A 27,983-nucleotide genomic window follows, 5' to 3' on the forward strand; every position below is an offset into this window, starting at 1 on the left:
AAAAAATTATTCATCTTCCATACATTTTAATGTTGTATGTAATATTATATATGTTAATGTAGTATTTTAATTTCAATGAACTTGCTTTGACAGTCTTGAATTTCATTTCTAAGGTAGGTTTTGATCTCAAGTCTGTATTATTTTTCTAGTGGTACTTTATGTGACATTTTTGAAAAAAATGTAGCTAAATATAGCTAATATGACACCCTTTGGGTGGAAAGTCAATGCATAGGATAACGTGATCTCATGATTGCTATTGGTATAAGTAAGAGGAGGTTTTATTCTTCTTGGTATTATCTCTGTACTTATTTACATTTAACTGCATAACCTCACAGTCTTTAAAATATTTTTACAGGTTAATGACTTTTCTACTTATTTTAATATTATAACATGTAATATATTTATAAATATAAAGCATAAAATATATATTTCACATGTGTATTTTATATATAATACATTATAATATAGAATAGACATATACAATATATATGGGATATATAATAATTATTTTCTGCTTATTTTAATAAGATTTCTTTTCATATTCTTAGCATTATGAAGATATGTGGAATACATACCACTTTCTTCATATGAATGTTACTTAATAGAAGACCTAAAGTTGAATATTTAGTTCTTGCTGTAGTATTGTATAATTTTGTTGAAATATTTCTCACAATTTCTCAGAATTACATGGTCCCTATAATGAGTTAACTGCAGGAATAATGTAGAGGTGTAGTGTAGGACTAGAAGGAAACTGTTGATTTGGTTATTAAATACAATTAGGAAAGGTTCCAAAGAATGGTTTTAAATAATTTAAGCATTCCCTCAAACTAGATTTCTTATCTTTAGTTTGCGCTAATGTAGTCAGTAATTTAAAAAATGGCAGTAATTGTCTTTTGTGTTTTCAGAAGTTGGTCTAGAACTGCTGGTTTTTGTTTGCAAGGAAGTGAGGAGATTCTCCAGGGTGCAGTGACTAATAAGCTCTGTTATTTTTTTTCCCCTGGAAAAAACATGATGAAACAGTGGAGACTGAGTTTGTAAGAAATGCTGTGCTCATTTCTTGATTATGGTTGTCTTTAGCAACTGAAGCTGCCAGTGAATTGGTGGCTCCAGCAGAAGTTAACAGTTTCAAGTGAAATTATATGCCATTAACTGATGAAAGGGCCCTTCCTTTCAGGGAATTTTCAGTCCCTTCCAGAGATTTTTCAGTTATTTTAAAGAGTATTCATACGTACCTGAAGTTGTGGGCTGACTTGTAGAAAATGGAAACGGGATGTTTGTAAGTATGTCACATTTAGAGATATTTCTGTTTATTGTTCCATTGACATCACATGTTGCATTGAAACACCATCCAGCTCCATCTGTGATGTTGTAGATGAGTTCACCATATTTATATCTCTTCTCTTCATAAATGCAGTGACATGCTGTAATGCAGAAGTTTATTGTCAGGCATCTATGAAAAGATAATATCCAGTATTTCATTTTCTTAATAATTCTTCCTAGCTTTCTTACCTTTATCATCAAATTTGCACTGTAAACCTTCTGATGTGCATTCACTGAAATAAAAAAAAAACCATAAAAACCCACATACTTTTTGATTATGAGGTAATTTTATTAGTCATCTTTCTGCCAGATACTATCATCAAAAGACAGGACACTTTATTTGTGTTTATTCCTTGTGTGTCCAGTTCATGTTGGCTTCTTTTTTGCCATTGTTTTCCAAAATCTTTCTTTATATTAAACCCAAACTTATAAATAGAAGTGAAGCTAAATATTATGCAAAGCTACAGGTAGAAGTCTTAAGGAAGACTTTCCTTCTTTCCTCCTTATCTCTTTCCTTGCGCTTGCAATGTTTTTGTACTAAAAAGGCGGCTAAAAAGGGAAAGAGTCTACATACTACAAGCAGTGTAAGAATGTAATAAAATCCTTGGAAGTAGATCCCTATTAGATATCTATACTCCTGGAACAGTATTTTTCCTGCCATAGGAATGGGAAATAGAGAAAGCCTCATCATAAAGGACTTACTGTTCTTGTGGTATCTTTATGCTGAGGATTTACAACATAATCAGGAACAAATTCAACAGAACATAAAATCACATAAGAACTTCTTACTACTAATGTAGTAAGAAAACTGGCATTAGATAGTAAGGCATTATTTTTACACAGGCAGCATAAACTAGTCCTGTTATGTAACAGGAACATGCAATTTCCCACTGCTGTTTCGATCGTTTTTCCTTGTACACGATTAGGCTGGTATGTTAAGTCTTACCATAAATGACATTCATCCCGTCTATATATCTTTCCATTTTCATTATCATAACAGTCACAGAGACTGACGCACTTCATATCATCCTCATGAAAATATGGCTTGTCTGGTGGGCAGTTAGGGTAGCAGCCTGAAGGAAGGAAAAGGGCATACAGAAGGTAGAAAAGGCGAGAATGAGATACAGTCAGCAAAAGTTTTATTTGTACAGAATGTGTTTGCAGGTCTTGTTTTTAACAGTCATAATTTTTACTACTTAATTTTTTCCAATAATTCTACGAAGTAATGCAGAGTACCAGCATGAGCAGAGCCCACCCACAAGGACTTAGTCCTAGAGATGGTTTTAACTCCAATTTCCATATTCTGCTTCCATTCATGTGGATGCAATGATGTTGAAGAGAACTGAATGGTGCAAATGCAGCTGATGGGGGAAATACACTCCATTAAAGACCATTAAAAATATAATAAAATGTACCCGCTTAAAGGTACTTGCAGCTCTTTTTACCTTCTAAACCTGGCAAGTTATGGAGGCATTTTCCACTTGGGTTCCTACAGGTCTTCATACAGGAGGCTCCACAAGGCTTATAGTGCCATTCACATTCCCCTTGTTGATTGTAGTAATCACAGAACAGTGCTAAGGAGAAATAGAAATTTGGACATGTTCAGAAAAAAAAAAAAAAGAGCTTTTTTTGACTCATGTCTGTTCATCATATCCCTCCAATGCTGCTTGAACAGTCTTGAAAACCGTGAATAGGTGAAATTGTGTGACCATCAAAACAGCTTAGTGTGAAAAGTCTACATAGTGAGATTATAATGCATATACGTAAGATACCCAGAGTGTGTGATCAAGGACATCAGCAAGGCACTGTCCATTTAACTACACTCTCAGAAGAAGTGTTTATGACATAAAACTCACGACAGATTGATGGGGTTCTCCAGGCTACGCAGACACCAACTTCACTACATGCTTGAGCATAGGCAGCTACTGCTGTACAAAAGCAATCACAGTCTCCTCCAGTGTCACATGCACAAGCATCTGTCACACATGCTTGGTAATATTTTGCTGGTTCAACCTGTTATTAAAAAGAAATGTAATACTATACATCCTGCCTCCTAAATTCTTTCTTAGCTTTGCTAGGGTAATTTTCTAAAAATTGTAATATCTCAGAAGAAAGGCCTACATCAGTAATTTCTTTTTCTTTTGCTTATATACACTGTTAAACACCAGAGGTGATGCCAGATGATACATCCAAATCACGTAATGACAGATTTTTAGATGCCCAAACTTGTGTCCTAGTGGAAGATTAGATTCATGTTCCCAAGCAATACTAGGCAACTACATTTGAAAATGAAGGTCTCTGCCAATGGAAAGAACTAAGGTAATAGGAAGAGCACAGAGCTACCCTGCATTGTTTGGTATGTACTTAGTGTCAGATAAAGGCTATGCTGATACTTCATTACTATGTTATTTTTTCATTAAGCTTGTGTTCTGTACATGGTATATGAGAATTTTTATTCAAGTCACACTACAAGAAAATACACAGTAATTATGAAATTATTATTCTTTCGTAATAGATTGATATTTCCTATGAAGTAAATGTCCTCTTATTTCTTACAGGTAGGGACTATAAATCTGTCCCATTGAGCGGGATTCAAATTGAAGTTTTCCTGACACATTTCAAAGTGAAACATGCTAATGAATTAGGCATGCATGTTAAAATGTATGAGGATAGCAGCTTCAATAACACACAGACCTAGTCTTCACACAGTAACTTCTGCCCTGGGTAGTACCTGAGAGTGACAGGCAGCAAAGATGTTGCTGTTGATGATGCTACACTGCTTCTCTGACCAGGACTTTCGATAAGGGTTGGTAGAACATGGATCCTTTATGCTGTAAGCATCAGGACATGTAGAGGATACTTTCCAGCTGTTTCCAAACTCTAGGACATTCTCTACCACAGACTGACTCCTTGTAGTAAAGTCATTGATGCCGTTGCCATCGTAATTTCCACAGAGGCCACAGATCTGGCCCTGCAAAAGGAAGTAAATAAAATAATAAATGGATGTGAGGAACTTGAAATGACATCTGGGACTGAAAGAATACTTGAAATTCAGCTCTTAGAATGGTGCCATTCCATTCTAACATTCCTGAACATCTTCATCCTTTGTTTCCTCAGCAACAGAACAACTAAGGCTAGAAGGATACTGCTGTTGACTTTTCTGCTTTTAAATCTGAACACTAAAACCATCTTTGTCATTGTAACCTTCTGTCTTTGAGGTGTGTCTTTAACAAACAAATAAGGACTCACAGTTAGCCAACTAAGCCTTTAATTCAAGCCTTGTTTTATACAATAGATGTACATATAAAAAACAGCCTTACAAAGCTGTCATAAATACTACCAGTCCAGCCACGTAGTCTACTCTTTGAGTCTTTACTGTTATGACTGCTCACAGGTATAAAAAGAAACAACATTCTCCTTGCACATCCAGAAATATCCCTCATTCTAAATTTATGGATCTGTAAAACTGTGATAGGCTACAATAGATGCTATGCTTTCTCTATGAATCTAAGGTGCATACTTTCCATATTACTACTATTTTTATAAAGTGCCAGTGGGTGAGGCAGCAAAAGAACCTATGACACTTAAATAACTTTGCATATCTAGTTCTAAATTACACTTAATTTATATACCTAATTGAAATGTCATTGTGTTATACAATAAGATAGCAAATTCCTTATTTACTACAGTTTTTAGTACTTACAAGCTAGGAGAAGGAGTGTGACAACAGGAATACATTTTCCTTATCAGCTGTGTAGATATATGCTTGAAAAATACATGGTAGCATTTTACAAAAGGCTTTCACTCATAATATTTCACTTCCTTGTTCTTGAAGTATGATAATTTTATTTGTGTGTCAATAAGAACAGGAAACAGGATTACTTTCAAGATCAAGACTACTCAATTGATTTCTACATATGTAGCTATGTAATTTTAATAAGGTCTGATAACCTTTACGAAGGTTCAGTGGGTAACTTTAACAAAGCCAAGTCCAAAAAAGCAATTTGCCAACTCTGTTCTGTCAGGCCAAATAGGCACTGAAAGCTGCCTTCAGGGCTCAGAACAGCAGCAAGATGATGACATGGCTTCTGAGGCACCAGAAGAATGAAAAACAACATGGGATGTCCTGCAGGAATTCTAGTGACATCATCTGTTTGGGATCTTGGCAGGGTCTTGACAAAATTCACACCCAGTCCAAATCTGGACTATAAATTGCCATTTAACTGCTAGTTCCGTACCTTAAAATCAGGGCTGAGCTTGATGAAGATGCTGGTTTTCTTGTCCCACATGAGGATCAGTCCGTTTGTGGTCTCAATTACCAAGTACATACCCATATAGCGGACTGTGTATGGTACCTCATTGTTTTGTCCTCTCTTTACGACACTGACATGCTCCTCACCAAGTATCAGTTCATAGCTCTGAAACAGGAGGAAAAGGTGATTAGAAATGAACTCAATAGCTGCAGCTGTGCTCTTACACATGTTTTTCTGCTTTTAAGAGTACTATATATAGTTTATATAATGAAAACAAATAATCCAAATGCGATAAATCAAAACTATATAGTTCAAATCTCAGGTTCCTGGAACTGTGGTAAAAAGGTATTTTAAATGGCGTAGGTCAAAAAAGGGTGTTTTCATACTCATGGAGGAACTACCTTGCACAGAATAAAATAATCTTCTGCCATGACAGGCTAAATTCCTGCCAAAGACAATTTTCCTGTAGATCTGTAATTTGCCCAAGAGTGGTATAAGATAGGGTGGGAAATTGAAAAGATATAAAGCTGAGAAGCTCTACCAAATATTTCGCTTGAAACTGATTTAAGCTTAATTTACAAGTTGATTTGCGTTTTAAAATATTTTTCCAACTTCCTTGAAGCAATGGATACCTAGGCTTCTCCTAAGCCCTAAACAGATACAGAACAAAACTGGTCTATATGCAAAACCTCCTTACCTCTAAGAAAACTTTGATAGATTTTGAGCAAGTTGTCCCAGTGTTGCCACAGGGAATATTTTCAGTGATAATCCTGAAGGTCCCATTGGCTGTGCCACTCTTCCCACAGTGGTCCTGGGCAGAGAATAACATTTAAAAACATGTTAATTTTGCAGACAGGATCAAGGTTACGTCTCATTTATTACTGCTAATTATCAGTACCTGAACTAGTGTGTATTCACAGTTTCCATTGAAGCTGAACCTTTTGTCATCAAAAGTATTATAATGACCATCTCCATAAACAGCACAAGTGCCCAGACATTGGTTTTTGGTGCATTCCCACTTCCTATTCTTGCATACACTAGGAATGAGAATAAAACATTTTAATAATAAAACAACTCACTGTTTTGTTTAGACATATTCCAACAACTCAGTATTTGTTGGGCAACTCATCCCTGGTAAATGTTATATTGATTCTGGAGTTAAAATAGTCTTTTATATTTTTCATGTAAAGAATTAAAGCAAAGTTCTGTTCTGCTACTCTGAATGCATTAACTGCAAAATTGGGACTACAGTGTTCATTAAGTATTATCCTAAGATTTCCTCCCATTCTGTGCTTTGGCCATCTGCCTACATCAGAAGGAAACCTGCTCATACTGTTCAATCCAAAACTAAAAGATCCATCAGTTGATGAAATGTGCAGTCCAAATCTTTCCTCACTGCTGTACTATTTAAGGTCTTTGGAAAGGCAAATTATGGAACCAGGAATGCTACTTCCAAGGAAATATTTACCAGGTGTTACAGTCAACGCTGATCTTTTCCCCAGGCTGATACATGGCTTCATTGTGAATACACGGACATTCCTCTTCAGGAATACAACCACCATTCCCATCTAACACAAGCCCAGCTGGGCACACGCAGCCAGATATACATTGCGTGCTATACTGGAAAAGTCAAGAGGAAGATATAATTTCAGAATGAAATAAACACAATAGAAAAAGGAAGATTACATTATAACAAAATATCTTTATATGGTATTATTACTACCGAGCTTAAATGGGAGAGGACTATGAAGTACTTATAGGACAATGGAACAAAAAGGAAGTTATTAGCCATTGATTTAATGAAATATAATTTTATTAAAGATAAATGTTTTATGTATGCCAATCCTGATTGCTCTGCTGGAGTCTGTGAAATTTGAAATACATTAAACTTAAGTCTTGCTCAGTGTTAGCTGAAGAAGCCTTGCACTTTGTAGTGGATGATTTGTGACTGAATGGAGCTTTAAAAAGAAAATAGGTAATATTTTTTTCAGTTTGGTTGAGTTACATTGAAATCTGTTTATCTCATATGGTACTTACCTGCAAAATGGCATGTGGCTACCATGCACCTAGGTGGAGTAATATAATTAGGTGTGCAAGAAGTTCACAACTGCATCATGGTATGAGAAAGAATGATTTCTCCTAGCCAGTTTATAGCCAGTAATTTTCTCCTAAAGAAGTAAAATGTGTGGCAGAGCCCTAGATATTTTCACCACTAATTACTGTTACCTGCGGTAGCTGAAGAAAGGGAGATACTAGTATTATGAATTAAACTGGATGTTACTTTATTATATTTTGGTCTAAGGGTCCCATTGTTAATGCTTCATAACATGGTTTTAGGCTTTTGCTACAAGAGCAAAGTATCTGTGTTGTAGATTTGGAGTAGATCAGATAGATCAATTACTTTAGCACCAAGACCATGGACAAAACCTGGAAGCACGATTTCGTCCAGCCATGACATACTTACACACTGCATATCCAGAGTCTGGCAACTTTTTTGACATTCTGCTCCAGTTGTTCCTGCAGTGATGTTTCTACAGTCAAAGTAGACCATGGGAGATTCACAGACTAGAGGAAGGAAAGAAGTGAGAGCAGTAAGAAATGGTGCAGGGTTTATCCCACAGCTGTAGCCATTAAAACCATCTAGAAATTCTATGGAAATTGTGTATTTCAGTTAGTAGGGATTGCTGTCCCTATTCAATCTGCTAAATAGATTCACTTCAGAGCACTGAATTCCCCGAAACCCCCCCACAGTATTTCAGAAAAAAATCTTTATGAAAAAGAGGTCTTATCATTAATCTAGGTTCACTCATGTCTTTTACGATAACTGTTGTACTATAACTAAATGAGAAATACTTCTATTATTTAAAAATCCGTTAAGAAAAATCAATACTATCAACTATTTCTGTCCAAAACCTGGCACAGAGAAAAAGATAAGTGGAAGGTTTTTTTACCTGGAGTTGGATTGGGTGGTCCAATGCAATTCAGTCTTCCCTGGATGCAAGTGCTGTAAGAGAGGGAAAAATGTATTTTTTTTTCCTCTCAAACCATGTATTGAGACTGAGAGCTACTTCTTTCTTGTCAAGTTTCAGAATTTTCAAATGAATTCCAGAATGCTGTTTTGCAGTCTCAGGAAAGAATTTCCCTCAATACCACTACCAGTGCTGCTTTCATATGATATCCATTATTGCTTAACATGAAAAATCATAGGTTGAAATGAGTATATGTCTCTGCTTGTTACTTACTTTGTCATAAGATCTTTCCTTGCTGGTGGTGTCATAATTTTATGCTTGAAAAATCATGGAATTAAATAGAAAATGCACCTAAATACAATTGCTCTATCAATCTGGAAATATCACAGAATCATAGAATCATGTAGGTTGGAAAAGACCCTTAAGATCATTGAGTCCAACCATAAACCTAACACTGCCAAGTCCACCACTAAACCATGTCCGTAAGTGCCACATCTACATGTCTTTTAAATACCTCCAGGGATGGGGACTCAACCACTTCCCTGGGCAGCCTGTTCCAATGCTTGATAACCCTTTCAGTGAAGAAATTTTTCCTCATGTCCAATCTAAACCTCCCCTGGCACAACTTGAGGCCCTTTCCACTTGTTCTGTCACTTGTTACTTGGGACAAGAGTCTGATACCCACCTCGCTACAACCTCCTTTCAGGTAGTTGTAGAGAGCGATAAGGTCTCCCCTGAGCTGCCTTTTCTCCAGGCTAAACAACCCCAGTTCCCTCAGCCGCTCCTCATAAGACTTGTTCTCCAGACCCTTCACCAGCTTTGTTGCCCTTCTTGGGACACGCTCCAGCACCTCAAAGTCTGTCTTGTAGTGAGGGGCCCAAAACTGCACACAGTATTTGAGGTGTGGCCTCACCAGCACCAAGTACAGGGGCACGATCGCTTCCCTCCTCCTGCTGGCCACACTATTTCTGATACAGGCCAGGATGCTATTGGCCTTCTTGGCCACCTGGGCACACTGCTGGCTCATATTCAGCCGGCTGTTGACCAACACCCCCAGGTCCTTTTCCGCCAGGCAGCTTTCCAGCCACTCTTCCCCAAGCCTGTATCATTGTTGTTGCGTCCCTGTCTTCCAGCTCAGGGGAATATGTATCATTCTTAAAGGTCAAAAATAAAGTTGAAAAAATATGAGAGAGCATTGTATTGAAATTCAGGCAAGGCAGGGTGAGACCAGTATAGATGTTGCAGATTTTAATGAAAAAATATACTATTGCTTGAGTGTTTTGCAAGATTCACTTACCATACAAGCCCATTGTCATGGACAATCTCTTCAAATAGTATGGGAGATCCTCTGTAGTAGCAGGGGCATTCATTGGCAGGCACACATTTGCCACTGTCATCCATGTAGGTTCCATTTATGCAAGTGCAGCCATCAACTGGAACAAACTTAATGTTGCATGTGACATCAGGCTCACTCAGAGACCGACAAGTGGGTTGACAGGAAGAGATGGTATAGCTGTAGCTTAGGGATTTGGGACATGAGGTGGTGTATTTTGCTTGAGAGAGGAAAATAGAACAGGTCTGTTAATTCTAGATGGTAATTTGTGGTGGGAAAAAATAAACCATAGTAAAAATAACATGTAAACAATACTGTACATCTCTGCCTATGTTGCATCTTTCATGCAAACGTACTTCTGAATACTTCCAGAGTTAGACCTGAAAAGCTACTGTACATGTGGAATAAGTGATGTATGCAAAGAAGAAAATATTTTTTCAAATGAAATTTCGGAAAGAAACCTCCATTTGGCGCTGCCATTCATTGCCAAGACTTATAAACCTTTTGAAGTACGAGACAAGAGGTCTCCCTGAATGTCTCCTTGTATGCTGAAAACAGACCTACTGGATCAGTGAAACCCAGCATGCAGCTTCAGAAACCTTTCATTTGCAAGTGTTGTGGTTAGTATTACTAGTACTGTTATTCTAATAAGTCACATTTTCTCTACAATAACTTGTGATACATAAAGCTGTAGTGAAATTCAAAGTTGCGCAGAAACAGGTGGAGGCACTTCCATAACAGCAGTCTCTTTCCTAAGCAAGCTATGTCTCCCATCTATTTGTATTCAGTCTTGTTAGCAATGGATTGATTCTAAGGGAACAGCAGATAATTACTTCCAGGAGTGCACTTAAAAAAATCCCTTCCTCAACACTTACTATATTTGTCTAGAAATCAGTATAAAATAACCTCTGATTAGCAGTTTTTACTGACGTGTTCTTAGGAAAGGGGATAGTTAAGAGTACTTACAGCAGACGTCAGTCCTCCATCCACGCAGCTGGATTCCTTTTGCAGCACAAGCTCTCACATAGGAAGACAGGGCTGCACACAGACAGTCCTCACTATTTTCACAGTTACATGTGTCAAACATGCAGTTCTAAGAATGCAGAGAAAAATAAAGTCTCAGCCCTCGTAATATTGTCAATCTAAAAAAAATGAATGTTACCTTTACGGTCTTATGCACTAATCCTTCTTCACATATGCTCACTCATTGACAGCACTAACATAGCTTTATCACTTTCCAGTCTTTGTCTAAGTTTCCTGGCAGGGGAGAATGAAGGTAATGGAAATTCAGTCGATGTCTGCAGTTATTATTGGGAAATAATGGTCTTAAAGTCTGTTATACATTTAACAGCTTCATGTTCCTCTGAACCATATTTATGAATATGTTACACAACAGCATACAAAGCTCTATTGACAGTACGCAGTCTAGACATGTCATTTCACCAGTGTCCATACCTGGATGATTCATAGTGAGAAGAAAGATTGGCAACACATTGATAGCAGAATGATGATAATTAGCTAATGGGCCTTCTGTGCCAAGTAGTTACTAATGAGGTACAATGCTGATGAGACAACAATTCACTGATATTCAAACAAGCGTTTGACATGCCTTTACATACACTTCCTACTATATGTGTAGATCCATCCAGGAGTAAATAGCTGCCTTTTCATTTGCAAGCAAGTCAGGATCTTGAAGCCAAGACTGACAATTGAAATAAGGTAATGTTACAACACAAACAGAAACACATGTTGAAAAAAGGAAGTGCTGCAGTACAGAAATGAAAATACAGGCATTGCGTAAGACAAGAGACACGTCTGGAACAGTCCTTTTCTGGTAGCTAGCTGTAATGATCCTATTTCTATTGTTTCTAAAGGGAAAAACAGTCTAACAAAGTACCATGTGGTAAACAGAGGGATTCACTGCATAGTGACAATCAGCAAAAGGTCCTTTGCTGTCAGTTAGTAGTCCACACCAATGCTGAGCATATTTTTCTGTAAAGAGAACAAACAATACAAATGCACATTACTCTTTGTATTTCATTAGTCACAAAAACACACTCCCTGTTTATAAAGCCAGTTCTGAAATTACATCAAATCTCTCCTTGTCCTGTCTTTTTTTTCACTCAGCTTGGGGGCTAAGTTTCCTAAATCCAAAGAAGAGGACTTGCTGAAGGGGATGAATAAAAGATTTCCAAAGATACTCCTGCAATCCACTCTTCTGACACCAAGTTGTCAGCTTAGACATCCTCTCTGTTTTCAGTGACCATACAGTTTCCTTCAGTTATGTTTCTATGACTCTTCCTTTACTTTGTTACTTATCCCTAGTGCTTTCATTTTGAATATTTGTTTTGATTTCAGATGTATGTTTTTACCAAGTATATAAGTCTTTATTCTCTTATTTTTGCTTTCCAACATATGTGTTTTCCTTAGGGATGAGCAAAAATAACCTAGAAAAAATTCTAAGAAACATGCACCATTATCAATGCTGAGGGCACAAGGGTTCTCAAAACTGCGCTGGATATTAGGGCATGAAGCCTGAGTTCTCCACGTATTAGCAAATGCTGTTGCTGTTCCTTCAATTATTCCATTTATGGCCTTGAAGTCATCAGTTTGGATATTATTGAAATTTCCACAGAGACCTGTTGAAAAGCAGTGAAAAGTTTATACTGCCTATACTAAACAAAAGACATTAAGCAAGATGTTCTTATATTTCATTCACTTACCACAGGTCTGGTCTTTGAAAATAGGATCCAGTCGCACAAACACTTGCATGATGGGTGTGATTTGGATTTCAAGGTGGACGCCAAAGTTTGTCTGTATGATGATGAAGAATGATGAAGGTCTGAACACAGTGGCATTAGCTACAGATGAAAAACAGAATGATCACTTTCTAAATGAGGTTGAATGCTGAAAACAGTGCATCATTATACTATTCTTCTTTAATTTCTATCGCAATTGTTGCAAATTCTGAGGTGGAATAAAGCCAATCTTTATGAAAATGAATCAGAAATATAAATCAAAATTTACAGTTCAGAATTTGGTTGTAGCTACCAAGTTGTTAACTTTATTTGCTGTCTCAACATTAAGCAGTAGGGGATTACTCTTTCCAAGAGAATAAGAAGGAAAAACTGTATGGCACTGAGCGTTAAAAAGAATACTTCTATTTTTCTTTCTAAGCTTGCACAGCATACATTGGAGCCCTCATATTGCTGGAGAGGGAAACTAAGCAGATCTGGAGGTCAGAGTTATCGCATAGAATCATTAGTTATTGAGACAGAGAGAAATGAAATTTCTGTCTGAGGAAGCGTGAGCACAGGGGTGGTAAGTTAAAAAAAAAAGAAGAGGTAGAAGAGGTAAACAGATGTCTTCTGTGTTCAATTTTGGCCAGTGAGAAGTAAGTAAACCTTACAGTGATCAAATCAGGAGAGTGTAAATGCTGTTTGCTTCTGTTTGAACTCTTGTCTATGCTTGTACTGTCTTCCATTTCTTTATGACACCAAACTTCTCACTTCTACTTAAGAAGCACTTGGGTGACTCAGGAAATACACGAAAGAGAATCGGGGTGTGAACATGCAGGTTCTGAACAACTCACACTCCTTTTATCTTCCATAGTTTAAGAAAATAAGCAGGTGTGGAGTTGAAGTTCTGAGCTTATTGCTCACAGACTGTTAGAGAAAAAAATACCTGCTGAGATGGGCAGCTGGGTGTAGATCGAGTTCACAAACACACCACCATCAGGTTTGACTTCGATGAGCTGATAAGGAAGAGGAACAAGAGGCAACTGTGTGAAGCATCACTATAGTCCAAAGAGTAATAATGGTGATGACTCCAGTGATATTAATTAAAAAGATATTAAATAAAAGGGTAGGTTTTTGTGATTTCACCTCCTCCCTCTTTCCACTTTGTACACCTAATTTTCCCTGCCATAAAAGAATTACTTTTAAAGAGACTTTCTCAACTCCTTAGGGAATTAGATCATCTTGGTTTCTTTGAACACAACTTTGTGATGAATTACATCCCTTACTGTTGTACTTGTAGTTTCTTACCTAAAAACTCATGGCTTTTCATCTAATTGGCAGAGAAAATAGCTTTTTTCTGCTTTGTGAGTACAGCGTTTTTCTTAATGAACTTCCACAAAGCCAAATTTACTGCTGATCTGATTTTCATAACAAAATCAGTTTCTTTTCACTTGATTAAAAATAACATGTACTTATCACATATGTTGACCATTTGAGAGAGAAATGCAGTTTCCTGACTGATCAAGGCCTAGCTTCTTTGCTCCCTGTATTTTTAATAGCTGTTTCCCATGCTTATTTTGCATTCTTACAGTTTGTCCTTTATTCATGTTGAGGATCACTGTCTTTAAGCATGTCTCAGTGTCTGTTAGGCCACATTTGCGTAGTTCTACCAGGATGGTGAACGTTTCATCTTTACAGTGCTGAAAAAAAAATGCCAACAGTTATTTCATGAAAGGTTAATTACAGAAGCTTTCGCTGCAAAATTTTCTCTCAACTCTGAAGAAATAGTTCTGTTTCTGGAGAAGATCCAGACTCTCCCAAATCCCAGGCCTTCTTTCGCCTAAGACTCAGTTTTGCCTTTTGTAATGATTAGGAACAATGAGAGAATTAGAATCTGGTTTTGCATTTTATTGACGATATCCATATTTGGAGTTTTTATTCATGCCGACTTCTAATGTTTGATTCAATTCTACTGCATTGCTCATCTTTCTGTATCTGGTATCAATGCTAGACAAAAATTTCAGATAAAACATTTTTCAGGAGAACAGTAACATACAGCATTTTTTTTTTTACTGAATTGTGCAGATGGGGAAAAAGGAAAGCAAATAACAAACAGAAAAAGTCCCTAAAAGATCAAAACATTTCATTTGCACATTGCTGTAATTAAATATTTTTATTATAATTAACTTTTAATTTTTCTATTTCTTTTGACTTATTTTTAAATCTGTTTAAAAATGTTCAAAACATAAATGAAATGTATCAGTTGACTTGAACTGATTTTCTGTACTTGAACTTCCCAGAAATGAAATAAAAATATTAGTCTTATAAATTAAAAAATTTTTTTTTCACAACTATTAGTGTAATTTTTCAGACTTGTACCATTTGGCCCAATACCATATAATATAGTAACATGGTAAAAATTATGCAACTCAGTAAGAAAGCTGGATTAATCACACTGAAGAATGTAGACTAAGCAAGTTCTTAAAAAAGGCAATGCTCTTGAGCAATTACTATATCACAGAACTAGAAATTCCCCAGTAAACACCATATACTGTTGCATGAAATCCTAATAGTTAACTGATGATCATCATTTGAATGGCAGCATATGTTCTAGTAAACATCTGGCTAAGTGAGAGGCAATTTAACGTCTGTATGTCGAAAGAGGTAAGTTTCAAAAGTGTTGATTGAGATCACCTTTTTCTATAAATATATGAGGCTTTATGACCTAGTAATATCTGATTCCCACCTTAGAAAGGACGTAAGTGCAGTCTCCATGGTGATTGTAGTGTTTTTTATCATAGGTGGAAATGTGCGAACCTCCCTCTACTGAACATGTTCCTGGGCATGACGTGTCTTGGCAGCTCCACTGGCCTCCGTTACAGGTACTGGAAGAGAGAGAATAAAGTTAGCTGAAATCAGGAACAGTGGTCCAGAGTAAAAGGAATTACAGTGACATTAGGTTCAGCTATTTCGCTACTGTTTTTCCCTTCAAGCATTAGTCTGACACACAGTAAATCTGGGTTTAAGACTTTCCAAAACATTGTGAACATGTGTAAAAGGAATTACTCTGGTATGCATTCACTTTGCTTATTTAATTATTTTCCTTCTTTGAACAGGTGGACTCTCCAGCAACAGGTATTGGATGAGTAATTACTTGTTTTTTGCAGCTAAATAAAGTACAATGACAAATTAAAATCTCTTCTGTTTTGTTATACAAATGTATCAGAAACTAACAGAAATGTAACCCCACATCTACTCCTGATGCAGAGCATATCTGTTTTCTAAGGTGATGTGGTAGTGCACAGGTACAGGATTAATAATTGTGAAATTGAGGTTGTATTGTGTCATCCCTTGCTTTCTCCAGAGAAAATAAATATTTGCAAATACATAAATGACTGCAACTTCGTTCCCCTTAGAGAAGTCCAAATGTTTGAACAAAATAAACAAAGAGGAAGCATTTTAATTGACTGGTGAGAAATCTAAACATTGTAAATCCTTGCTTTGATCACCTTGAGTTAGAGTGCAAAACTAGTTAAGGATGTTGCTATATGAAACAAAGAATGTTCTTTAGTGATATTTTGGAACTGTAGCAGTCAGTTAACTACACATATCAATTACCAATGATGCAATTGCATATAATAAATAATTACATATACAAGAGGAAATAGTAAGTTAGAAAAGTAACAAAGGTTACCAGGAATGGCACTGCTCTGAAAAAGAAGTTCCTGTAGCATAGGTGTTGCCATTGTAAACACAGGAGCACTGCTGACGGGGAATGCAGCCAGAATTGTTGATGTCATCAAATACAGTCCCTAGATTAAAAAAAAGACAAAACCTTGATCAATTAAAGAGGCATTTCCTATACACCGTTTTTGTTTGTTACAAATCCTAAATATCATCTTAGAGACAGATCTGCAGCTGTCATGAATGGATATACCTATGCTGAGGACAGTAGGACTATGCCAATTTGCACAGCTAAGGATTCAACCTTTGTATTCTTAAATTCCACCTGCTTTGAAAGAGGGACTTATTGTAGCACAGGTGGCTTGTTGAGAGACTGGACTTGATCTGTTTGCTGTTCTGCTTTCCTGCTTTCTGAATATTGCACATGTATTGGCAATAATTCAGATATCTTTTCTCAGCTGAGACATGATAATGCTTGTCACTTGCAGCTGTGAAAAATGCAAATGCAGGAGGCTTAAATCCCATGGAACCTTCCCAAATCCTACAGGTAAGCTGTTGTTGTTCTTTGAGATCAGAGATATGAGTACATAAGAACTTGCCTGGGGGGCAGAAACAACCATCCATACAGTGTTCTTCACAAAACTGAGATCGTTCAGGGTTGGTGCATGTGTCAGCACAGGGGGAGCTGCACTCCTGGTATTGCATGTTGTATGGACACTTCTTGGCTGAAATTTTAAAGGAGGAGATATTTTTTTTTTAAGTCAAAAGTATTTCTATTTCACTGTATATGAAAATATTTATATTCATTTAAGTTTTTCAGCTAGATGTAAAACCACACTAAACTGCAAGTCCACCACCAGCTCTCAAAATTTGCAAATTTAGTCACCTAGATCTATATTTTACAGTTGAGATATGCTTTCCATGACTGTCTGGTGCTGAACTGGCTCAATGATTGGATTTCTGGGGACAGCAAGGTAATGACCCCACAAAGTCAGCAAGGCCTATGTTTCTACTGAAGGCACCCTTCTCATGAACACCTGTATTGCTAGTGAAATGTAAGATTTAAGTTTCTAAAGCTTTAGTATATTTGCATTTTTCAGATACCATTGGAAGGGCAAATAGTACCTCATGGAGTTTTGTTTTGTAGCAAATGCTGGTGACAGTATCAACAGCTACACCCCATAATCTAGTATGTGTTTAATTCAGTGCAAATCTCTATGAAGATTACAGTGGTGCAAACTCCTCACTACCAAGCAAGAGGAGATAAATAAGTGCTTAACCAGCCAAACACCTGTGAAACCCAATCAGTTAATAATTGAGAATAAAAAATGCTGTAGCCACCATGAGAACAGGATAGAAACAGGAATACAAGCAAGCAAGTACACCTCATTTTTTCTCCTTCTTTCTCCTTTATTTGCTTCCTTTACTGTCCCAGTTAATTAAATAACACTTTGACTCTCAATTAGAGTATCCATGTAAGTGTTTGATAGTGTTTAATCCAGTTTGCATTAAAACCCTTAGCTCTTTTGCTGAAGTCTTCATGCTGGAACTTGTGTATCAGAACCCTCTGGAGAATACAATCATCTTGAATGGCCTGTAATTTCTTATGCATCCTCAGCATCATTTGGGAGCTTGTTGTTTGTTAGTTACTGAGCATAAAGTAAGGCTATCTCCAGTGATACTTACAGCACAGTTTTGAGGTTCTCCAGTTCAGAGGATGCCCCCCAGCATGAGCGCACTGCCGGGAGTATTCAGCGAAGGTGTCACAGACACATGAGGCGTTTTTAGACTCTTCAGAGCGGCACAAGTCATCTTGGCAAGCCATAATGTACTCTCTAACATCAACTAGGTCATTACACTCTGCAAACGCAGAGCTGGTCAATGTTTTCTGGCATATGTCATCCTTGGGAGAAAAAAAAATTAAACAACTTCCAGAAAATAGAAAGGAGCAATTTTTTGGGTATTGTTACTTTGTATAATTATTTTTTGACAGAAACTTATACCCCTCTTTAAGATGCTGTCACCCGAAGGCTTTTCCTGTTGACTCGTCTGAAGCTGTAGAAGGGTACAGATAAATTTGAAAGAATAATAAAAGAATAGTCAAAAGATCCTTACAAAATTATCAGTGCAATTATCTGGCAGGGTAGAAGTGGAGTCTTCACAGTGTTCTGTTGGCCCATCCATTTTCTGCATATTCCCAAACTGCAAGGCTGTCATCTTAATATCTGTACAAAAGAAGTTTAAGAATGAAGGTTGGTTTTTTTTGTTCAACTGCCTGTTATCTTTTTCGCCTGTCAAGAATTCTGCTCAAGACTGGCCAAGGCAGCTAGTTCCCTTAAGTCTTTAAATTTGATCATCATCCCTTCCAAAGGAATCACTACACCACTGTCTCAATTTACCTTGCATAGCACCCTGGAAAAAGTAAACATTAGAAAACAATTCTCAGCCTATTACATCTAGATGCAAACTAAGATTTTTACCAGAAAAATAACAAACTGTTTTCAGATTATATTAAGCCCAGGCAGGGAAGAGAGAAAAGAATCTAAACAGGAATTTGGACAATGGAGATTGCTTTGAGACAAAGTTTAGGAAAAAGCTCAAGCTGGGAATAGATAGAATGATGAAGAGGAGATCTTACAAAGATTATGTAATTCAGCAGGCAAATGTGGATATACCAATTTTAAGACAGAACTGAAACAATAAATGTACTGACTAGACAATGTAATTGCCTTTTGTTTCATTGAATATATTTCTATATTTATGTTATTAGTGAAAAACTGGCTCATTTTTATGGGGTTAGCTGATTAGGTAAATAAAACCATGGCATACAAGAAATATGCAATCAGTTGTTAGCACTAGTACTATATTTATACTTAAAGTACTAAATCACATTATCTGATCTCTGTACTACATATTTTTCAACAGAGATTGAATCATATCTTCTGGGTAAATAATTTAATAGGATAGGAAAGAGGAATGCTGATGATGTTAGAGTTAAAAGAATACAAAAAGAAGCATGTTGGAGACTCCAGAAACCAATTTTTATTATTTTTTTATTGTTTATTTTATTATTTATTATTTTAAAAACTTACTGCTTGAATAGAACTCATTGTAAATTGGAAAGCCATTGAAGTCCCCACAAAGTCCACAGGTCTGATTGGCATATTTCTCATTCAATTCCAGCTAAAATGATGGACAGTAAGTTGATAGAAGTTGGTATAAGCATTCTAAAATATGTTCAAGACCACTGAAAGTAGCTGCAACTGCTACCTCTAAGTATTTTTCATCACATCTGTGTAATTTTATTTAGCAATCTAATTCAAACCTGGGGGATAGAATGAAGAGTTGGCTTGGATTTGATTTACAATGCAGAGTCCAAGCTATTAATGCTATTGATGCAGACTTAAGTTTTCACTGTAATATCTATATTGCTCTCAGCCTCTTTCTCTCTATTCATTCTTCAGAAAGAAAATAAAATCCACAGCAAAAATGAAGTCCTAAGAAAGTGAAATTCTCCTAGAAAATGATATATGAAGGGGTAAGGCCCTATAACAATGCCAATATGTTAATGATATAACAAAAGTGATTTTTCACCTTATTTTAAGCAGACGTCTGCTATCCACTAGAAGTAAATCCATGTACTTTTCTTTAGGACTACCTGGAGGCAAACCTATCTTTATTGAGAAAGAATTGCTCAACAGTATGAGATGGGAAGGCAACAGTAACCCCCTAAACAGATAGGGATTGGCCTAATCAAAGATTAGCTCTAGTCTCTGAAGATGTAGACAGGTTCAAGAACAGTTCTTACCAGGATACTGTCATCTTCATTCCACATTAACACAATACCCATTTTGCTGGCAACTTTCACATAAATGCTGCTTTTCTCTATCGTAATTCCAGATTGGCTGTATGGCAGTTGAACTCTGGGAAAAGGCAGAAAGAACGCTAGGTATTTTCTGATTCAGATGCTTGATAAAGAGAAAAAAAAAGGCTTGTGGTATCCAGCATCTGTAGAGATTCTAAAATAATGCAGTTGTGTGGAAAGAAAAGCAATTGAAAAATAAGATGGTCCAATGTCATCAAATATGGATCTGAATTTAGATCCAACCTCTCAGGATTTTTCATCCACATTTTATTTTTGAGGTAATCTTTAAGGGAAGGATTGATTTACTGTGCAAGGAATTAATAGCAACTTATTCGTTATTTATGTTGGTAAAATTGTCAGATTTATTGAGTAACACATAATCCCCCCCCCAATATACCAAAGTACTTGGCAAGTTTGAAAAAAAGGTCTGTGGTTACCAAACAAGTGTTATGAATAAACTTACTTGTTGCTGTTGATCAGGACAACATCCTTTGTTAGTTCAGCAGCTACACCTTCAAGTTTCATGATGATACGGTTGATTGTTGGAGCATTTTCCACCACTATGCGCCTAATCTGGATGTTGAAATCCTCATAGGGAGTGTTGCAATGGGATGCAAAAACATAATTACAGAGCCCAGGGAAGGAGAATATGTCTCCATCAAAGGTCTTGAAGTGGAAGTTGCCCCATGTGCTGCACACGCGGCCATTGTGAGCAGGATTGGAAGCTGTGAATTAAAACTAGCTGTAAAAAAATGACCTAAAATTCCCAGCCTTAACATGGTGAAAATCAATTTGTCCAAGGCTTCATCTTGTCATTGAATAGTTTTCACCTGCCTACCTTCATTTGTTATTTTCTGTCCATCATAAAACTGTGTATTTATTCTTCACTCATCTTATATCTGTTACTCATCTTATATACCCCTATAAATGATTATAGTTATGTTCAGCTAGAGCTTTATTAGTTGTCCACATTTCAGCTACGATAACTGTTCAATATTATGTTTCTTAACCACCTCCTTTCTCCTCTTAATAATCCATGACTTCCTTTACCAGTGCCTTTCTCTATTTGTATTAGATTCCTCTGTCTACATCCCGTAAAATTAAAACCTTATTGAATACATTTCATTTCCTTTACTTACGTGTTATTACTGGATTTGTCAGCATTGGCTGGATGATGTTCACCTTAGATGAAACTGTAGCAGAAGCTAGAAAAAAGTAAGAAAGAAAAGAAAAACTAGAATAACAATACCAAAATTTGCACCTAAAATTGACCTAGAAAGGACTAGAAAGTTAATATGCCAGATCAAATGAAACAACGTTAAACCTGTTTTGTTTTACAGAGGCCATGGATTAGGTTAAAAGTGCGTACCAAAATTCAAAATCAGGATAGTTAAATCATAAGAAATTGCTTTCAGTTGTGATGATCTGCATTTTCTACCTTTTAATTTTGAATCTTTTATGAAACTCTGTATTGTGTTAGGAGAGGCAGAAATTCACAGCTCTGCATATTGAAGTGCTTCAGACACACTGAACAATACAAAGGGTTAAGCTGTATTAAATTAGCCTGTTACTAGTACAAAAGCATAGTTGCCTTCTCATTATACCTTCTCTTTCTAAGGAGGGAATAAAAACTTTAATTATCCCCTTTGCTCTCTGTTTAATATTTTTCTGTTAAGGGGCTGAAAACCCTTAGAAATGACCACAAATCTGTTGTACAGGATGATCACAAATCATTACATGGTAAAAATCAATGAAGTTGGGTTGCCACCTTGATTTCCCAACATCAGCCACTGACTTTACAGCTTGCCAAAATGGTCTTATTTCCTTGTTTATAAGGAACCAAACATCCTGCATGTATATTCCACTTTGATTTTATATATACATATTCATGCACATATGCATACAACCTCTACAAACACACATCTGTTTTCTTAGTTACCTATTATTATACAAATATAACCATACTGTGTGTGTTTAGTAATTGGTATCCAATAAAGATATTACTATTCTTATATAGAGAGAGGCTTATTAATACACATTTATCTTTATTTGACATTACCGGCAATATGCTAAGGAGGTTTTTTAGGCATTTTTATTATTTAGTAGAGATGTAGCAAATAAATACACATAAAATATGAATACACAGTATAAACGAACATACTGTTTTGCTTCTGCTGAACAACCTCAGTGTATTTGCTCCCTGTTTCCTGTTGGATTTCAATCTGGGCTCCTGTGAAGAAATTGTAAAAAGCATATTAAGTACAATGTCCTGTATCTGAACTTTTAAAGCAAAGCATTTAGATGATAGTATCAAAGGACCCAGATACATCTCTGTTAGACAAAGGGGAGAGTCCCTTATCACAGCAGAAAAAATGAAACAGGTCCCCAAAAAAGGTAAAATGTAATTATAGAAAGAGACTTTCTATTACAAATACACAGCGTTTGAAATCCAAATAACATTTCATGTATATCTGCTTTCTTCGTTTCCCTTAAAACTCACTACAAGGGATTCTAATGACTGGATCACAGCCCTTGTTTCACTCCTGCACTAAATCTCACCAATATGTGAAACAATTACAGGAAGAATTCACAAAATGTAACCGAGTCATTTATTAAAATTGCTGTGTAGCTGCTAAGTAATAATAAGAAAAGGCATAGAACTGGTTAAAAGAAACAAGACTTAGGGCTTGATCCAGTAATGGCTGCAGATATTTATATGTCAGTTTCTTTAGTGCCTAAGCATAGGGCCTTTTCTTCTGGAGCAAATCTAAAGCCTCAATCAGGGGTCTAGATTTGCTTTACAACTGGATGCAAGAAGGTACTTCTGAGCGATAATACAAGGGCCCATAGCCTGAGCAGTAACCCAGAAGTAACCCAAAGAACCAGGTTTCCTGTTCTACTCCTCTTCTCACTCTGAGATGGTTCAAACTCACATCTTCTCTGCAGAAAACCTTAAGCATCACACTGTAACTCTATTTGACCAAGGGTTCTTGCTACCCCACCTGAAGCTGAGACATGGTGCCAAAAACAGTGGGACAGTGACAAAGGAAGAAAAAGTAGGCCATGATCACGTGACCACATGGTTAGGGCACTCAGCTACATCAAAACTGTCCTATTCTTGTGCCTTGCTTCAAGGATTATTTTTGTACCTCCAGTTAAATGGTTGCTGGATCAACTACATGAACTGTCTTCCAGATGAGTTCTCCTTCTCTCTATCGTGACTCCGTAAGTTTTTAATTCCTTTCCATGCATGGCCCAGCAATACCATACCAGAGGAGGTATTGGCAAAGACTTTTGAGAGATGACAAATATTGACCTGAACACTTTTGTGCCTAGAAAAAGACTGACCCTGAGCTCCTAGGTTGGTGCTCTAAGCTCTTGCCTTTTGTAACTAAATACGGCAGGCATTTCCTGTAAAAATAAATGGCTACAACTTTATTTTGTGAAGGACTGAATCCTGTCAGCATGTGATAACCATGCTTGGAACATGTTGACTAACATGTACCTATAACCTGCCAAGTCTAAATCCTCAAAGGATTTAGGTGATGAAATGACTAATATCTGAATCCTGATCAGGATTATGTGAATGAGCAATCTAGGTGTCTGGAGAATTTCTCAAAGAGGAACTGTCTATGTAATTTAGTCCTAAGTTAAGCCCCCGTTTTCCTTTTACAATAGGTGGGAGGAGTTCACTAACTCAGAACTGGATCCGTAACACCCATCTCACTGAACAGGGAGCCACATTGGTGGAAGAGGGGGAAACGCTGAAGTCAGGGGTGTGCCATAAACCCCCGTCCCCTTTGGTGCTTACATTCCTTGCTGAGCATTTCCTCCACTTAAGAACCTCAGCCCAGGTACGTCCATGAAAGCTGGACAACCACCTTTGCCTTAAAAATAACTGGATCAGGAGCACCTTTTCCTTTTTTTATTATTTTTCTAATAATACTTCTGGTTGTGCCCATCATGTAAGTAGATTGAGTACTTGATCCCAGAGCTGAAGGATGCCTGTCTGAAGGGATTCAAGCCCCCACTCCCAAAGAAGTCCCCAAGAGACTGCTGGCTTTGGAGGAGAGGGTTCTGGGCAGCCTCACCATATCTAGAAGTTGCTGCAGTGTCTGCAGTTTCTTTCAGACCTAAGCTTTTAATTCTTTTCTCATTTAACTTTATGTGTGACCACTAGTGATGTACAAAGAAGTAACTTAGGACAGAGTTTAACCATTTTCCATTTCCTGTTAGTCTTTCAGTATCACAGATAGTATCATTAGGTAAATGCATTCATATCATTATAATTGATACTGATCAGGTGAGAAAAACTGATACTGATCAGGTGAGACAAATGCCTCAGTAAGTCTTAATAATAGGCCAGAATTTGCTGTCACCCAACACATCTATAATAATCTCAGCAGGTGTAGAATCATAGAATGTTGTTTATTCTAGCATGAGAACCTTTGTAACAGAGCAAAATAGCATATATGTGTATTTTGATCTGTTAATTTTTCTCAAGGAAACAGCAGGGGCTTTTGTTTACTTAGCAAATACATCACTCCCAAGGAAATTCTAGCTGCATTGGTTTATTTAGCAATTGCACAATGCCACATTATTGACCATTATAAAAATAAGTGTCTCTCAGTTGTAAGAATAGTCAAGATAATTCACTATTTGATAATTTGGGAACTGACCTAATTATTAAGAATATTTCTGGATGCACCTTGTTAAGTCTAAATCCAGCTGCCAAGCCACATATGCAATTATCGTTACAATCAATTTATAAAAGTTAGTATTTGACCCAAAATATAAAGTCAGGCACAGGATGTTTGTGAAGATGGCATGGGATTGGGCCAATATTCTTTAGTCACTCAGGACATCTGAAAATATTTTCCACAGAGTGTGATTTGAATAAAGAGGAGTTTGCTGGACACTGTCTAACCACTACTCATTTTTCAAAGCAATTTATCAGATTAGCATTGCACAGTACAAATAACTTTCTTGTTCAGTGAACGGCTGAAGATACTTTTGACTGACATTGTGTAACTCTAAATGTAAGCTAAAATTCTAAGTGACTGTTGTATTTTGTGCTTAAATCAACTTGCCAGTATTTTAGTGTTTATTTCACAAACTATAAAGTAGCCTAAAATTGTATTTGCACTTGTCAATGTTTTGAAAATGATATGCAAGATAAATTCACATAGGCAATCTGAAGATTTAAAAAAGTTAGCTGAAAGGGCAGTAATTACTGTATATGAATGGGACTGACTTAACAAGCTTGTACTCATGTAAGTTATTTCAATTTGAATTGTCCCATTGACTTAATAGGGCTACTCATATTAATAAAAACTGCCAAGACCAGCCCTGATGGACACAATATCGACAGGAGAAAAAAACCCATACAAAATAATGGATTGCATGTGTCAGATAAATCTCCCAGTCCTGCTCACACTCAATATCAGTAATTTATATAAGTATTTTGCATAGGGTATTATCAATGCACAATTAGTTACTGAAAATCATTGCCACATGAATATTCCTTTCTAGTCTCCTTTGCAAAAGAAGTTGCAAGAAATCTTGAGGAACCTGGTATTAGCTCCTGGCAGGTGACAAGATACTGGAAAAGATTGACCAGTGGTCTGATCTAGCAGCTGGAAAATGTAGTGGTTTAAATTTCATAACAAACATAACATTCGTAATCAATCCTAATACAAAATGCAACAGGAATAAAATATTTTTGTAAGGCATAAGCGATACTGAAAAACTGACTTTTTAAGACATGAATAATGGTTCTTTTTGATTTGATCTTCAAGGCTACCTTCCAAATGTAGTTATAAGCAGTAGTTTGAGGCATTATTAAATTAAATCAATCCAGTTAATAGACAGACATTAAATATTTAATGAAAGATATAAAGAAATCTTGTTTAAATGCAATCATCTGTTAAGTGAAACAATAAAATGATTTTAGTTGTTTAAAATATATTACTAGATCTAAACAGAGTATTTTTTCTTTTGCCAATAAAAAAGAGAACTTCTTACCTATCTGATGGATACAGCAAACTCCTAACAGGAAAGCCCATTCTGGTACCCATATCCCCCTGCCAAACCCCATCTTCAGTGGAGTCTGGCACAAGGATGTCAGGTCTAAAGTTGGTCAGGAGGAGTAGTTCACCTGTACTCTGTCAGTCTTATATACTAGGTGACTTTGGCTTCAGTCCCAGACTGATTCAGAGAGTCTAGAAAGGTGGGGTTTGGGGGATTTTAGCAAATGAACAGGTAAACAGAGGATGCTCTTCCTTCCTTAGAAACTGGCCAATGGTATTTGCATTTTAGGAGGAGTATATACATACACTTACATATCTTTTGTTAAGGTTCAGTCTAATAAAGAAACATAACATGATTGCAAATAAAACACAACTCCTCCTCCACAAATAACAGGTCCTGGAATAAATTTAATTTGGTGTTTCTTTACAGTTATGCAGATGGCATGCAAGTAATCATTCTAAGTTTTTCAATACTGTAACTGATGCCAGGCAGCTCCTTGGCAAAAAACCCTGCTGATTTCTGAAGTTTAAGGAGGTGTGGAGTATTTCATATGTGGGGCCCCAGCATTAGGAAGTCACTCCGTGCCTTTTGGGGCAGCTAATCTTCTTGTAAAAAGAACAGACCTAATACCTTGAAGGGACCTGCGCTATCACACAGTCACACTGAGTGTATGCCATGGAAACCCTTCTGTGTGGCACTGACAAGCACTAGGCACCTATCTGAGGAACGTTAAGCCAGCTTCACCTAGGCTGTATACTACATTTATTAGAGATGTGCTTAAACCTTGAAATCTACTTCTGAATTCTCTGCATAATCTGATTTTGCCTTCTCATAGAAAGTATCAGGAGTAATTTCAGACAGTCAGACAGCGTTACACCAGCTTTGTAAGAGAAAAAAAATGTTAGATTGATTATGGCCTGCGACCATGATCACATTGTTTCAGTATCATTCCTGTGTAATTCCATTCACATCCGTGGAGTTATGAGGACTACAAATTAGAGAAACAGGCAATGAATTGGGCCTATAAGGCTTGCCAGTAAATGTTTAATGTACTTTTTTTTCTGAACATTGGCTTTTTGCAGTTCTGCTGGTCTGTCATTTCAAAGGCAGGCATGAATGTATACTTCAATAACCACAGACAGTATTGCTACTTCATGTCACTTTATCCTTCTTTTTTAGCTTGGCATCGGAGATAGGTAGGATGACTTGCTCTGGGCAGATTTCTGTCTCTTTCCAAGGTCAATAGACCTTACTTTAATATGGCAAAAGATGGACAAAAATGTTCAAAGTTAGTAAAACCATTCTTTTAACTGTGAGGTTTGGCAAAAACGATGCACAGTTCAGCACTTGGTATACACATCACATTTGCCCTCAGTTCATCTTCATCTTCAGCCTCCTACCAGTTTACAAGAATGAAGGTAGCTGATGGATCCAAAAATTTTCATCATAAGAAATGGAATGAGAGCTGCTGCTCAGCGGGGGATTTAGCAAGAGGCACCTGGGAGATATAATTGGGGTTGGGGAGCCATGGGAGAAGGAGGGAAAAAAAAAAAAAAGATGTATCCTAGGATGTGTAGAGATGCAGAAAGGACTTTCTTTGCGTAAAATGGGACAGTATTATCTTCTGCATGTCTGGTAAGATTCAGTTCAGCAGTCTCTACTGATATTTGTCATTTCTGCTGAAGCAAGGGAAAGAGACAAAGTCAGGAAGGTGTCCTAATTGTAAAATGTGATCACAGCTGGATGCCTAATTCCCTTGGGTTCTTACCAAAATCCTACCCCGCAATTATA

General features: G+C 36.8%; 1 protein-coding gene across 1 annotated transcript in view; it reads right to left on the bottom strand.

Moving 5' to 3' along the window:
- Positions 1 to 2,262: 2,262 nt before the first annotated feature.
- LOC143162936 (mucin-5AC-like) overlaps positions 2,263 to 27,983 on the bottom strand; it is a 36,705-nt gene continuing 10,984 nt past the window's right edge. The window contains exons 3-28 of the mRNA XM_076343510.1: positions 21,302 to 21,367; positions 20,626 to 20,887; positions 20,106 to 20,220; positions 19,390 to 19,480; positions 18,413 to 18,522; positions 17,984 to 18,200; positions 16,897 to 17,022; positions 16,308 to 16,425; positions 15,360 to 15,498; positions 14,203 to 14,313; positions 13,560 to 13,629; positions 12,599 to 12,736; positions 12,350 to 12,514; positions 11,773 to 11,867; positions 10,842 to 10,968; positions 9,840 to 10,095; positions 8,525 to 8,577; positions 8,038 to 8,138; positions 7,042 to 7,193; positions 6,472 to 6,610; positions 6,271 to 6,384; positions 5,559 to 5,738; positions 4,052 to 4,291; positions 3,177 to 3,333; positions 2,766 to 2,894; positions 2,263 to 2,393 (exon numbers count right to left, since the gene is read on the bottom strand). Of these exons, the coding sequence (XP_076199625.1) occupies positions 2,263 to 2,393; positions 2,766 to 2,894; positions 3,177 to 3,333; positions 4,052 to 4,291; positions 5,559 to 5,738; positions 6,271 to 6,384; positions 6,472 to 6,610; positions 7,042 to 7,193; positions 8,038 to 8,138; positions 8,525 to 8,577; positions 9,840 to 10,095; positions 10,842 to 10,968; positions 11,773 to 11,867; positions 12,350 to 12,514; positions 12,599 to 12,736; positions 13,560 to 13,629; positions 14,203 to 14,313; positions 15,360 to 15,498; positions 16,308 to 16,425; positions 16,897 to 17,022; positions 17,984 to 18,200; positions 18,413 to 18,522; positions 19,390 to 19,480; positions 20,106 to 20,220; positions 20,626 to 20,887; positions 21,302 to 21,367 (3,602 nt within the window). The remainder of the gene's footprint in view (positions 2,394 to 2,765; positions 2,895 to 3,176; positions 3,334 to 4,051; positions 4,292 to 5,558; positions 5,739 to 6,270; positions 6,385 to 6,471; positions 6,611 to 7,041; positions 7,194 to 8,037; positions 8,139 to 8,524; positions 8,578 to 9,839; positions 10,096 to 10,841; positions 10,969 to 11,772; positions 11,868 to 12,349; positions 12,515 to 12,598; positions 12,737 to 13,559; positions 13,630 to 14,202; positions 14,314 to 15,359; positions 15,499 to 16,307; positions 16,426 to 16,896; positions 17,023 to 17,983; positions 18,201 to 18,412; positions 18,523 to 19,389; positions 19,481 to 20,105; positions 20,221 to 20,625; positions 20,888 to 21,301; positions 21,368 to 27,983) is intronic.

The sequence above is a fragment of the Aptenodytes patagonicus genome, chromosome 7 (assembly GCF_965638725.1).
Source record: "Aptenodytes patagonicus chromosome 7, bAptPat1.pri.cur, whole genome shotgun sequence".
NCBI classification, from domain to species: Eukaryota; Metazoa; Chordata; class Aves; order Sphenisciformes; family Spheniscidae; genus Aptenodytes; species Aptenodytes patagonicus.